Source organism: Oreochromis niloticus, linkage group LG16 (assembly GCF_001858045.2).
Source record: "Oreochromis niloticus isolate F11D_XX linkage group LG16, O_niloticus_UMD_NMBU, whole genome shotgun sequence".
In the NCBI taxonomy this organism is placed as follows: Eukaryota; Metazoa; Chordata; class Actinopteri; order Cichliformes; family Cichlidae; genus Oreochromis; species Oreochromis niloticus.
Window position 1 is genome coordinate 29,330,272 of NC_031987.2, and position 13,959 is coordinate 29,344,230.

A 13,959-nucleotide genomic window follows, 5' to 3' on the forward strand; every position below is an offset into this window, starting at 1 on the left:
TTCACTACCTTAAACATTTCCCTTTTCATTGATGATCCTGGAATCTGCAGCTGTGTAGAAATGGCCCATTGAGCTTGTGGAGTGACAGTCCCAAAAGTTTAACCTCAACTCTGTTGAAAATTTGTGGAATATGCTTAAAAGCTAGATCTGTGGCAGGAAACCAACCAGTTTAAATGAACTCTAACAATTGTGTCAAGACAGGTGGTCAAATATCCAGACAAAATGATGCCAGAAGCTTGTTGATGGTGACCAAAAATGTCTGGTTTACATTCAACTTGCTATGAGACATTTAACCAAAAATCAGTATGGGTGTATTGTGACAGGAATGACAGACACGACCACATAATTTGCGCTTTAACACTTTATTCCAGTTGTTCGTTCTTACAACTCACAGCCACAGCTTTTCAGCTGCATCCTACACACAACAACAACCATCTCAGGTCCCGGCACGTTCAGTACAGGGGAGGCATGATGAGCCGATGGAGCTCCGGTGTGTCAGCCTCCTCTGCAGCTGCACCACGAACCACGCATGCACATGTTGTAATTTCATCAATTTCTCCAACTGCTCCTAAACTTTCCTTTGTATGCTTGTCTCCTGTTATCAGCAGTAAACAGTATCTTATACACTTAAAAAATATTTCAGTTGTGGTTTGGATTTGTTCATTTTAACTCATTTAACTCATCTAAAGGAGAAGTAACAGGGTTGTTTTTGTGTTTGCTACTTTAAAAAAACAAGAAGACAAAGATTTGTACCACTTGTATATCGTGACAGTAAATATACTGTTAGCAGGTGTTTTCCTGAAAAATAACTTGGATCCAGAGTAAATACTATAAAACTTAATCTGAACCTGCACTTAAAATAGCCTAGACCCAAATTTCATACTGCATTCGTCGATACGTAGGTTTTTTCTCCTCCCTTTTTCTAAGTTAGAGTTCACTTTCCTTGGTGCAAGCTTGAAATTTAACTTCCTTTTTTAGTGCACCCCCACCCCCACCCCCACCCCAGCCCCTCCTTGAGCCTACAGTTCTCTGTGGCACTGTTCCATGTGAGCAGGCCTGGTGGAAGAAATTGAATTAGGCCCGTCTGTAATTGCAAGCGTTTCGCCACATAAATCAAGGAAATAAATATTGGCTGTGCTGGATCCTCCAGGGGACGCCACTCTATTTCTTTACCCTTACCCAGCCCCCACCATCATCCACTCCCTCCCCCCCTCCGCATGACTGCCTACCTTTGCAGGACCTCTCAGAAGTAATCAAGTTGAGAGCAGTTTCTGCTCTGGCCAGCATTTTTATGGGGCTGCCCTGCCATTTGTTTATTGTGCAGCATTTCATGAGGATGCAGATTGGCTGCTCTGCTGGAGCCTGAACCTTTATATGTAATAGTCACTCTAGTGGATCTTACTTCTTTGTCAGCTCATTGTGTGTGTGTGTGTGTGTGTGTGTGTGTGTGTGTGTGTGTGTGTGTGTGTGTGTGTGTGTGTGTGTGTGTGTGTGTGTGTGCACGCCCACACATTGGCTTTATTAGTTTGCCAAGCCTGTTCTTGAAGCACTCATGAATACTGATGGTAAATACTAAATATACACAGTTGCAGTTTTCAAAGACCACATTTGCCTCACAAATATTCAGAAATCCAATGACAAATGTTTCTGTCCAAATGTTGAGCAAATTTAAAGTAAAATCTGCAAATGAAAATGAGAATGAATGCTCATTGAAATATTTGTATGCATTGTGTGTAACATAAATATGTTTTTTTTTTTTTACTATTCCATCCTTAATTGAGGTTTAGATGTTTCTCTATAGTTTTGTTAACCTTTGATTTAGTTACTCATCATCTCTGCCAGTGAGATGTTAGATCGCTCCCCTGCTCATATTTTCATTGCACTGAACCGCGGGTTTATCTAATGGCCCTTCTTCTCCGCAGGCATTATATCGACCTTCCTCCATGTCCATCCATTCGGGGCCAACCTTGAGTATCTGTGGTCGTACATACAGAGGCTAGACTCCAAGGTAAATGTCATTAAAAAACAACATGAAACATTCAGCTACATTTCTCACTAAACACTATTAAAGAACACATGACATAGAAAATGTATGTAATACACAAAATACTCGTGAGCAACAAACAAGGGATTGCAAAGGCATAATCTATGTAACCTTTCTTAGAATTGGACTGGCCATTTCTAAGAAGTTCTCTGGGTTTTGCTCGAGAGTAAGTCTATGGGTGCATCACTGCTTTTAGATATTTTTATCAAGTGAACACAAAGCGGCATGCTGATATTAAGGCACAAAAGAACACACACATAACAATTTTACTTTCATTTCATTCATCTTGGGCAACAGTCTCACATACAATGCTTAACAAACCTAGTATACCACCTATAATAATTTATATAAAAAGTAATGTTTTAGAAATAGCATATAAATAACTGTAATTTGCCATCTTACCAAATAATAATAATGTGCTTTACAACAGTTTTTTCCTTGTTTATATGTAAAACCTTTCAATTATATTAGTGATAATTATATTTTTGCATTATAAATATCACGTAGATTAAAGAGCTTGCACATATTAGTGGATTAACCCTTACAGAAACATAAAAAATGATTTTGATAATTATCCAACAGGTTATTTTAGGGTAGCTAAGCTGTATTTGTTCTGCAGTCACAATGCCACAAAACTTCAATTCATTTCTTTTTTCAATTCATTTCAGTCGCATTTATATAGCATCAAGTTACGATAACAGTCACCTCAAGGTGTTTTATATTGTAAGGTGAAGACATCCTGAGTTTAGATAGCGGCTCTGTGTTGGAATATGACGTTGAAGAAGATAACAGTGGAGGAAGCATATCCTTAAATTTAGTTACAGCCCTTTCAAAAAAATATCTACTGTAATCAGATGTATTTCCCGCTGCTATGTAAACCATTATTGTAAATATAAATGTTATTAGGGAATGATCACTCAAAAGCACTACATCAGGTAAAAAGCATGAGAAATCAGATAGAAACAGATACGGGCGAGGCTATAAAGTTGGGGGGGGGGGGTTGGAGCCTCAAGTGGTCAATAGAGGAACTACAGTTTTCGGCACTTAAGCGTTAGCTTCATAATACAGCCCTAGATGTTGCCAGTTGATAAAGATTTGCCATATAAAAACAAAATGTGTCTAAAAATTATCCGATTTTCTTTGGTTTTTAATTAATCTAGTGAAGGTTGTACCTGTAAATCCAAGGTAGATCAAAGTAACAAACTGATATCCAATATGATATGAAAGTCAAAAATAAAAGCCCCTGCAGTTTGATCTATGTCAGTCTGATTTCTCTTCCTCTCTGCTGTCAGGTATCTGCAGGGGAACTGGAGCGGCTCATGGTCCGTCTGCCCAGTATGTTCAGGCAGGAGCTGAGTGGCGTCGGTGCAACTCTGGAAAAAAGATGGAAATTCTGCGGTTTTGACACACTGAGTTCAGCGTGACACAGGAGTGGCGCACACACACGCTGCGAAGTCACACCAACGTGAAGAGACGCGCACAATGCCTCGGACCTTTAATTCACATGTGTGTGTGCGCATGTTGTTCAGACACACGGCAGTGCAGTAGACAACAGATGACGTTCACTCAAGCAGACACTGGAAACTGTGAAAGCGACTGATTTTTTTTTTTTTTTTTAAATCCCAAGACATTTCACCTCTGGATGCCCGGTTCAGGTGAAATAACATTTCTTTTCCTCACTGCAGATTCTCACCACGGTGAACTGCAACAGGGCGTTATAGACTAGATATCGTCGGTCAGCGCTGAAGACACACCCTCTGTCTGTCCTCTGAAGTGAATCATGGTCCTTGGTGTCTTGCTGTCGGTGCCTGAAAAATCCAGCAACAACCGAAACATCACAGACAGAGTTTTAAAAAAATTTATACCAAAGTTGAACGTTAAAAGATTTGATGCCAAACCTCATTTCCCTGGCAGATAAATCGTCTCCTACTTGGTCCAAGAACTGGCTGTGCAAGGGAGTTTTTGCTGGGCTTCCTGTGGCATGATGGGACCACAGATAGATCATTTCCTCTTAATGGTTTGGAAAGGAGTTTGTACACCAACTCTAAATCTGTCATTCAACAAAAACACATACAGAGCCCTTTAATTTAATCTTTACTGCCAGCTGATTGTAATCTTGTGCTACTTTCTGAATGTGGTGGTGAAACAATATCTAACATTATTTATGTTGCATTTTCTCTTCTGGGTATTCATATTTGGGGTTTTCAAGCTTTCAGGCAATTCCCTGACTTTGTCCATAAGGAAGCGATTTTCCCCAGAATTTTTACTGGGGTGCAAATTATGTGTTGCCTCAGAAGATTTGCTGCTTTTAAGGCTAAAGTAAGGTAATAAAAGTCTGTGTGCACAGTGACCACCACAGATTACATGAAAGGATGGCCATTGCACAACTAACGTCAGCCTTACTCTGCTAGACTGTCAGTATACAGTAAATCCCCCATTCTGTAAAAAGAGCATATCTGCAGAAAGGAGTATCTGAAATAAGATTGCTTTTAAAGTAAAAGAAATTTGAAAGGTCAGCATGCAAGAGATCTACAGGGTGTTAGAAATATCATCATATGTGAAGACAAATAATGGTGAGAACATGTTTGACACTGTGAATTCTTTAGGTAGGCTCATTGCATTAGTTTCGATTCAGCTTTGTTTATACAGTGCCAAATCACAACATCAATGCTTTTTATATTGTAAGGTAAAGACCCAACAATAACACATTCTTGGTGAGGGGAAAGAGCAGAGAGAGATGGAACGAGAGACACACTATAATGATAATGTAAATAGAACTAATCCCAGCACAGAACCCTGTGGAACTCCAACCACTGCAGCCTGGTACCTTTAATGCCTGTGGCCTGTTCTAATCTCTGTTTTTGATTAGAACAGATCATGTGTCTGTGTCACATGATCTGGAATTGACCATTTGTACCTATCAGTAATAAAGTACCTTATAAAGTGCTAGAAGTTTACAGTTTTAAGGCCAGACTACGCTGTGGGATTATATCCGTGAAGACTACGTGCAGTATAAGGACCTAGATTTTTGCTGTTTTGCTGCTCCTGATCAGAGAATAAACAAGCCAAAAGTCTTCAAACAGACACGTGCTGCTTCACACCTGGGTACCATCGGGAAACATCTTGGATACATTTACCATACAGATAAAATAATGTGAGCCTCCATTGTTACTGGATGCTAGTGTTTACTGAGTGACAGTTTGGGGTTGGTGTGTGAACATGAGTTCTTATTTATTTCTTACTGCCAGATATTTTTTAATTGAAAAAATAATAATATACAGGCAAACTGATGTGGAGTTTGAAATAATCTGAGTGACTAAGTGTGAAAACACTCCAGGCCTGTTAGGTGCTCCCTGACGAGGACACGGACACTGGAAACAGGAGGGTTAGAGGAAGGAAAGGACCATATTTGGGAAAAACTCCATGAAGATGATGGAAGTAAAGAAAGAAAAATTGCTGATTTGTCAAAGACCGATGTGAGGGATCGAAATTCAATCATTCTGCTTAATTTATTTCAATATATTGTGTAAAGAAGCTGTTCACAGAAGGCAGCAGACTGAAATGTTCCACTGCCATATTACATATTGTAATTAAATATGGTAAAATGCAAAAAACATGGCCTGAGTAGTGCTACTTTTTTCAAATTTCAAATTTTTTCAAAGTTAATGACTGTGACAAATATTTATTATCCCCCTGACTAGGGCAAAGGGAAGAAATCATGATGTTCGTCTGGGGACTGAAGATGATTTTTGTCATTTGTGAGTGTTTTTAAAGACCACAAAGCTGGACGTGTAGAAAATACAATGCTAATGTTATTTAGCATTTCACTCCCATTAATGTTATGGGTACTCTTTCTCCTTATTTAAATATCTAGTTCTAAAAAAGAAAGAAAGAATGAAAACAGCACACTCACACACACAATCACAAACACAAGGTCTACAATGATAATTGTGTGGCAATGACTAAATACACACAGTTTAATTCAGTTCAGTTTTATTTATATAGCATCAAATCACAACAGCAGTCTCCTCAAGGCACTTTTTATTGTGAGGTAAAGACCCTACATTAACAGAGCGAAAACCTCAACAATCAGATGACCCTCTATGAGCAAGCACTTGGTGACAGGGGGAAGGAAAAACAACCTTTTAACAGGAAGAAATGTTCAGCTTAACCCTGCTCGAGGAGGGGAGCTATCTTTAAAGTAGAGAGGCTGTGTTGGCTGGTTGCACAAAAGTGTGGCTTGGAAGTGGAAGGAGAGTGAAGTGCTCCATGTTTTGAATTTTGAACTACAGGCTGATACAAGTTAACTTTGAATACGTTACTATAATAAAATACTTCTTATCACTTGCTGCTGTCTAAATCCAGATTGTGAGTTATATATCGACTGTGTATTTCAGCTTTGCTGTAGATCAGTTTGCATTAGTAATCTCTGCTCTTGTGTTGTTTTGTTTTGGGTCTAAACGTTGACACACTCCAGCAGGAAAAAGTAAGGAAACAACTTTTATTTCATTTCATTTTTTTAGGGTATTTAGCTTCCCACTTTTTAAAATTCCAACCTTTTGTAATGAAGTGATATTTTGCAGATGAATTCTCTACTCCATGCTTCTCTTTTCCCTGTAAACTCTCCATCACACTTTTCCTTGACCTCATAATGTTTTCCACTGAGGTCATATAGAAAGCGTGATTTACCAAATGGTGGTTAGAGGCCTTTTTGGGACTATTTGGAAGTATCCTGACCACATGAGGAGCTAACCTTAAAACTAAACCAGGAAATAACTTAAAAACAGTCGACACATTGAGAGACACAAAGACGGATCCACAAAAGCAACATGATACTGAAAAATATTTAGCAAAACAAGAACTGAAGATAACTGAGGAACCAAAACTTAACAACACAAAGGAAGGACTGTAAAAAAAAAAAAACAGAAACATGGATAGTACAAAGGCCATGATGGATATTTTTGTGTGATTTTTTTTTCCCACACAAAACCTCAACAACCAGTTTAAGAAATACTACTTCAAAATAAATATATTTCCCTCCTGGGAAACTGTGAAAAACAGCAATTTATGGACAAACAGTAAATCAGGGGTTGGAAATATTTTGTTGGGGAATTTAATTAGGGTAGGCTGTAGTTTTCCAGGCATGCTGGTGCCACGGTAATATTTTATTCTTTGATTTATTCCATTGTATACATTTAAAACTAGAAACCAGACCACAGATCTGGTGGTTCTGCTGGAACTACAACAATACACATAAAAAGGTTTAACAAAAACACTCATACATTGAGGTATTACATCAATAAGTCTTACAGTAGAAAGATCAATACTACACACACTCAGCCCTGAGATCTGAGTGACAGCAAACACCAAATTTAGCTCAGTGCGATGGTCATTTTGCTAACTGCATGTGGGACACCTTGCTGACCTTTTCCCTTTAAATGTTACAGGGTTTTATGGGTTATGAATGACATTAAAAGTGCATTTGCAGTTATTTCCACAGCAAAGTTGTGGAGAAAATCACGGGTTATGGTTTTAGTGACGTGGAAGTAAAGTTTTTCTTACAGTAATACATCTGCAAAGTGAAGCTCAGAAGCGCAGCAACAAAACTAAATAAAAGACGAGTGTAAAAGGAGACTTTAAATAAAAGTATTCAAACTTTACTTCTCTGGGGAATCCAGCTCACAGGATGATGTAAAAGGCTGTTCATGACCACAGAGCTGCTACTGATGCAACACGGACGTAACACACGCGGCTGCTAATGGAAACATGAGTGTGGGTGTATGTGTATGCACGGGGTATCTAAATAAAAATCTGGGGCAGAGATTCACTGTCAAACACAATCTTTGCTAAAGCTAAAGGCTTTTTTAGCATTTTTCTCCTTCCCTGCTCACAAGTCTCTTTCAGCTCAAGAAAAATTAATTCCATAGAGGAATCACTGACTCACTGAAGTTCCTGCAAAGGAATTCACACCCGCTTTCATGGATATATTGCTGTACTGCAGGCACGCCGTCTCTTCTACTGCAGTCCCTCCCAAAGCCGCAGTTCCTCTTTATGTGCTGAGACTGAATGTGAAGCAAATGTTAGAAGTGGATGAATCACATAGAAAGGCAATGGAAAGATGCAGATGAGTGCACACAGGCAAAGCCTCAGTTTCTAGTTTTTGATTGGTTGCTTAGCAAGTGCTCGAGAGAGTGTGCCGGTTCGTGTTCCATATGCTTTCTTTATGGCCATTGGTGGTAATGATAACCGTGCACCCGTTCTCTGTCACTGCCGCTGGAAAGGATTCGTGGAGGAAATGACAGATCATTGCTATCAGTGTTTAAAATCTTGAATGCTTCACTTCTGGTTAAAATGTAGTCGATAGTGGTAACGAAGTGGTTTACTATTAAAGGCCACAGAATTCTGTGTGCAAAGGAACAAACTCGAGTTATTTAGATAAAAGAGTCAGGCAATAACTGGCATTTTTCATAATTCTGTAAGCGGTCTATAAGGTTTTATGCTGCACAAGGGAAAAGTCTCCCTCACATGTACCATTAGTCATGTTGAGATTTAGACTTTTTCAGCCATGTTGCAGATTTGCTGCTGTGCTTCGGATCATTGTTCTGCTGTATGACTCACTTTGGGCCAAGCTTTAGGTGCCGAATTCCAAAATTATTCATTATTCTAAAGTGTAGCATTTGATTCTAGAATACTTTGGTATATGGAAGAGTTCAGGGCCTAGTCAATGACAGCAAGATGTCCTGTAACTGCAAAAAAAGCCCAATCATCAAGCCTCCACTACCGTGCTTTACAGCTGGTAACCTGAGCTGTTGTGTCATGTTCTTTTTAGAGAGAAAAGGTTTTCTTTGGGAAACTGTTCCAAACAAGCCATACTTGTTCAGCCTAATTGTACTCTCATTAACTTTAGCTTTTAACGTGCTAACTGATGCATGTAGAGTCTTAGATGTAGCTCATTAACACACAGTTGAATGTTCCAAACCTATATATAGTTCAGAATACTGCAGACGTATCAGTATGTGACCCCATCCATCCATCCATCCATCCACCCATTTTCTTCCACTTTTGGAAGAAGAGTCTTGCAGGGGCAGCAACCTAAGCAGAGAAGCCCAAACCCGCCTTTCCCCAGCCACCTCCTCCAACTTGTCCGGCCAGCCGAGAGATATAATCTCTCCAGCCTGTCCTGGGTCTGCTCCGGGGCCTCCTCCTGGTGGGACATGCCCGGAACACCTCACCCAGATGCCCAAACCACCTCATCTGGCTCCTTTCGATGTGGAGTAGCAGCGCCTCCACTGCTAGCCCCTCCCGGATGGCTGTACTTCTCACCCTATCTCTAAGGGAGAGGTCAGCCACTCTTGTATCCGCAATCTGGTTCTTTCGGTCACTACCCACAGCTCGTGTGCATAGGTGAGGGTAGGGACGTAGATCGACCGGTAAATTGAGAGCTTCGCTTTTACGCTCAGCTCTCTCTTCACCATGACGGACCGGTACAGCGTCCACATCCCTGCAGCTGCAGCACCAATTTAACAGAAATGTATTTGAACAAAAGTCTTTGAAATCCAACTTTAAAACCTGCATACGTCTGTCAGGCACATTTACTCTGAATTGCCTGAATTTGTCATTCTCAGTCCCCTTTACTGTGAATAAAAATACACAATTATGATTAAATGGAAAAACATCAGGCTTTATACTCATTACATTTAATAATATACTGTATTATCAACTATAACAAAACCCCAAGGACTGGTTCACAAACATGAACTGCCTGCAAAAAAAGAGTATGATACAATAACTAAAATGTTATAGTACAGAATGCATTTTAACTGTTCACCATACAGACTGTACAGCATCATTTCAGTTTATGTACTCTTTGTCATTTAGCTCATTCATCATTTTCTAGCAGTAACACTCTCCGTTTCCTCTATAATTAGTACTAAATTACTTTGGAGTTTCTCTGAAATATTGTTGTAATTTATACATAATGTGATATAACCACTTTAGTCAATCAGACACGTCTCTGTGACTGCTCCTGTCATCATTTTCAGGAATCAATTTCAAATCATTCATGCACCAAACTCCTGCATCTCTATAATGTAACCTTTGACATGAATTTGAACGGCAGCATCTCCAAACGCTATTTATTCATTAATGCCTTAATTTTTTTTTCTGTTACATTTTGCAGGCCGCTGTCAGAAGAAATGAGGAGAATGCGCCACATTAGTTTGCATTATTAAATTAGAGACAGCAATGTCTTGTCCCAGCGCTTTCCCCAGCGCTGCAGTTTGTCCACAAGTTTAAGCAGCAGCCTAAAAGATTTTACAACACGGCTGCTTCTGCTTCCTCTGGGTCTGAGAGAAGAGAGAAACCAATTTCGCAATTTGGGGCAGCGCTTTACTATTTATACACCACTCCTGAACAGGGAACACGCATAATCACACTGCGGCCCGTGCATGAGAGGAGGGAGCACGAGTGGGGAAGGCTGGCTGCAGTATTTATGGCTCTGTAGGTTTACTGTGTCAACATCAGGCTTTTCTCTCTCCTCAGATCCCAAACTGTTCATGTCTCCATTTGTACACAACAGCTGGCAGTGGCTTCATTCCCCACATTCACCCAGGGTTTCTGTTTGGCTGTTGATTTATCCATTTGCCCATCATTGTTCCGGACAGGAAGGAGTTGAGATGATGATTCAAAATGCTTCAATAAGTGCTACCAAAACAATTTTGTTACCTGATTTACACATTTTTTTATGACGCTACTGATCCACCTGCACAGATGTGGCAGTAGGATTATCTCTGGTGTCCACCATCTTCTTCAGACAAGCACAAAGCACCAACCAGCTTGCAGCCAAAACTCCACACTTTAGCAATGGAGGTGTGGAACATGGTCCCTTCAGACTTGTTGCGCAGAATGCTTTTAAAGGTCTGTCAGAGGTGGAAGTTGAAGATCCTCCAGACTGTACCAGATGTTCCCAGCACACTCTCACTATCCAAGTGTGCCATTCTCCCCACGGCCTTATCTGAATCAACACCAGGCAGTTATCAACTGACAGCTCTGCTCCTCTCCTCACCCTAATGTCCTGAACATACAGCAGGAGAGCTGACGACATGATTACAAAATCGTTCATCGACCTGCAACCAAGGGTGTCGTGGTACCACACACTTATGGACATCCTTGTGTTTGAACAGGGTTTTTGTTACGGCAAATGCAGGTTAGCACAGAAGTCCAATAACAAAACACCTCTTGGGTTCAGATCTAGCTCTTTGCTCATGTGAGTGTCCTCCACCAGGACAATCGGGTCACCAGGAGGGGTTTTCCAGCACCCCGAGAATTGTAATTTGGCATATAATACAGATGACAGTCACTCACATTCCCAGACACAGAGATCCTGGGAAGCATCCCTCTTGTCTAATGGAAAGAACCCCAAAGTGTAGGTGTTGAACTGGGGAATACATCTAAACCCATCCCTGCTCACTGCCACTCATGCAGGGCAACCGCACTCCAGAACACTGCCTGCAGAACCAAGGCTGTGCATTGAGGAAAGCCTAACTATATCTAAGCAGTGTCTCTCAGTCTTAAACACTAGCTCGGGCTCCTTTGCCACCAAGGAGGTGACATTCCACATATCAAAAGTTAGTTTCAGCAGTCGGGGATCAGACTGCCAGGTGCCAAGGCCCCCACTTCTTACTGACACCACACTGCACTCCTCTACAGCCCTTTTTGCAGGTAACGGGTCCACAACAGGGGTGCTTTTTATGTTCATCTTAGCTGAACCTGGCCCCTGGGCCCAACCAGCAGACACTTGACAGTGAACCCCTCCCCCGGGCATGGCTCCAGTGTGAGCTCCTGCTAAGCCTAATCCAAGCAAAGCACCGTGGTTTATAACGATCTCATGACCCTTCTGTGCAAAACTCGTATTTGACCTTCATTTGAATATTTGTGGACAAATCAGAAGTGATTTAGAAGAACCTTGAGAATTTTTATGTATATAATTATTTTACCTAAAATCTGGACAACATAGACAATAAAGATTTTCTTTTAGAAAGGAGAAAGTTTGCTTGTAACTTTAAAGTGACCATAACCTGCTCACAGAAAAAAGTGAGCTAGAATGCAGGCTATGCTAGTTCACGCATTTGAACCAGCATGAAGGGTGTGTGAATGTCTGATCGTCTGTTTCATGAAGTTACAGATACCCCTAACATGAAAAGTTATAAGGGGAGCAGTTTCCACAGCTACTGGTATGACGAACATGGAAAGTTACATGTTACATCTGACCTAAAATATTCTTGAAAGACAGCAGAAATCTGGAGCATATTCCTAGCCGTGACACTTTCTTACAAGCTATCACAGTGCCTTGTTTTAAAACCATCCTCTTTTCAAGGCGAAGCAGTAAATATCAGCTCAGCAGCCAGCTGTCTTCTCGCCAAGAAAATCTGCTTGTTCAACATCCTGAAGTGGAAGTGTGTGTGTCGCTGGCCTATAAATAATGCGTGCGGCAGCATTGTGAGGTGGCAGAAGGAGCGGGCCTCCATTAGCCGTGCTGCATCTCTAATGAAGCCTGTTGACAGCGGCTGTAATTAGCCACAGCTCTTTGTGTTCTCTTTGTTGAGTGCAGTGTCGAGACGTTCCTTCATATCCCCCGCCGCTGTCATGTCTAGTCACCAACGCCTGCTTGTCACTACACCTGGCAAGCATTACGGTGGGAAATCTCTTGGGTGAATTTCTATGTGGGCAATTGTGATGCTGCTTCTGGCAGACAGCTGTGTGCAACTGTAAATGACGGCATCAGATGGTGTGTCCAAAAGAGCCCACAACCTTTTTAAGTGAAGCAAGTCCTGAAAAGGGGAGTAAAGTACTGTTCACAATACACTTGTTGGCCTTTTCTCAATTACATTTCTGATTCTCACTGAAGTGCAAAATTCATTCAAACACAGAGTTCCCAAAAGTGGAATTGACATGTGAGAATAGTGTGCTTTACACACTACACCTCACAGCCCATTGTTCACCAGTTGCGCTAGATTCACTTATTTTGCAAATATACTCTTTATAAGGTTGGGGAAACCTGCAATCAGCTGAGACTGAAGAAGTCACATGGATGATTGACAAAACGTTTCTCCCACTGAAAACACTACGTCCAGATGAGCACAATCAACATTTTGGGTTTTCCTGGATGATTGAGCATGCACCAAGACAGATTCTTTTATGTTACTAAATGCAAACTATTGATTCATTAACATGTACATCATTAACATTTTGCATCTGGTGAAAGTGGGTGTTGCCCACTTTAGCCCATTGTTCCCTCAGTGGTGCTGGTTTCAGTCATTAAGCAAATGTAATTTCTCCCACTGAAAATGCTACGTCCAGATGAACAGAATCAACTTTTGGGGCACTCTTGTGTAGCCTTCATAGCCTTCAACTACTAGTTGCTCAGCTTTGCTCATTAGCTTTGCTCTGTATGTAACTTTTGGAGTTTTTGCAATTTCTTTAAATATTACATCTATCCTTGGACTGAATTTGCTGGGACATCACAGGAAAATTGTTATCTAGGGAAGAGGATGCCATCTTCAAAGTCACTTATGCCGGGCTCACACTGTGCGATTTTTTTCAGTCGCGCGATTCAGCTCCTGCTCAAACTGTACGATTGAGTCGCAGGGGTTAGAAGTTCATAGGTCACGATGCAGGGTCTCACACTATACAGCCCGATGCTCTGATGTGACCTGAGTGCTCAAACTGTGCGTTCATAAAATGAAGGTTATAACAGAAATTCTGTCGCTCGCTCTCCCTCTCTGTCTTTCACTCACACAGACACGCACACCACCACCATCAACTTTATGAAAAACATTGATCAGGCAGCTGTGATTGAGCAGCAGTGTAGATCCAACTATTTTCACGGTTGTTGTGGTCGTGATAATTTTGTGAGG

The 13,959-nt window shown here is 40.9% G+C and overlaps 1 protein-coding gene across 2 annotated transcripts in view; it reads left to right on the plus strand.

The window, feature by feature from the left end:
* enox1 (ecto-NOX disulfide-thiol exchanger 1) overlaps window positions 1-5,658 on the plus strand; it is a 118,445-nt gene extending 112,787 nt beyond the window's left edge. For both annotated transcript variants that reach the window (XM_005475294.4, XM_005475293.4), the window contains exons 15-16: window positions 1,923-2,008; window positions 3,337-5,658. In XM_005475294.4, the coding sequence (XP_005475351.1) occupies window positions 1,923-2,008; window positions 3,337-3,468 (218 nt within the window). In that variant the 3' untranslated portion in view covers window positions 3,469-5,658. The remainder of the gene's footprint in view (window positions 1-1,922; window positions 2,009-3,336) is intronic.
* The last annotated feature ends 8,301 nt before the right edge of the window (window positions 5,659-13,959 follow it).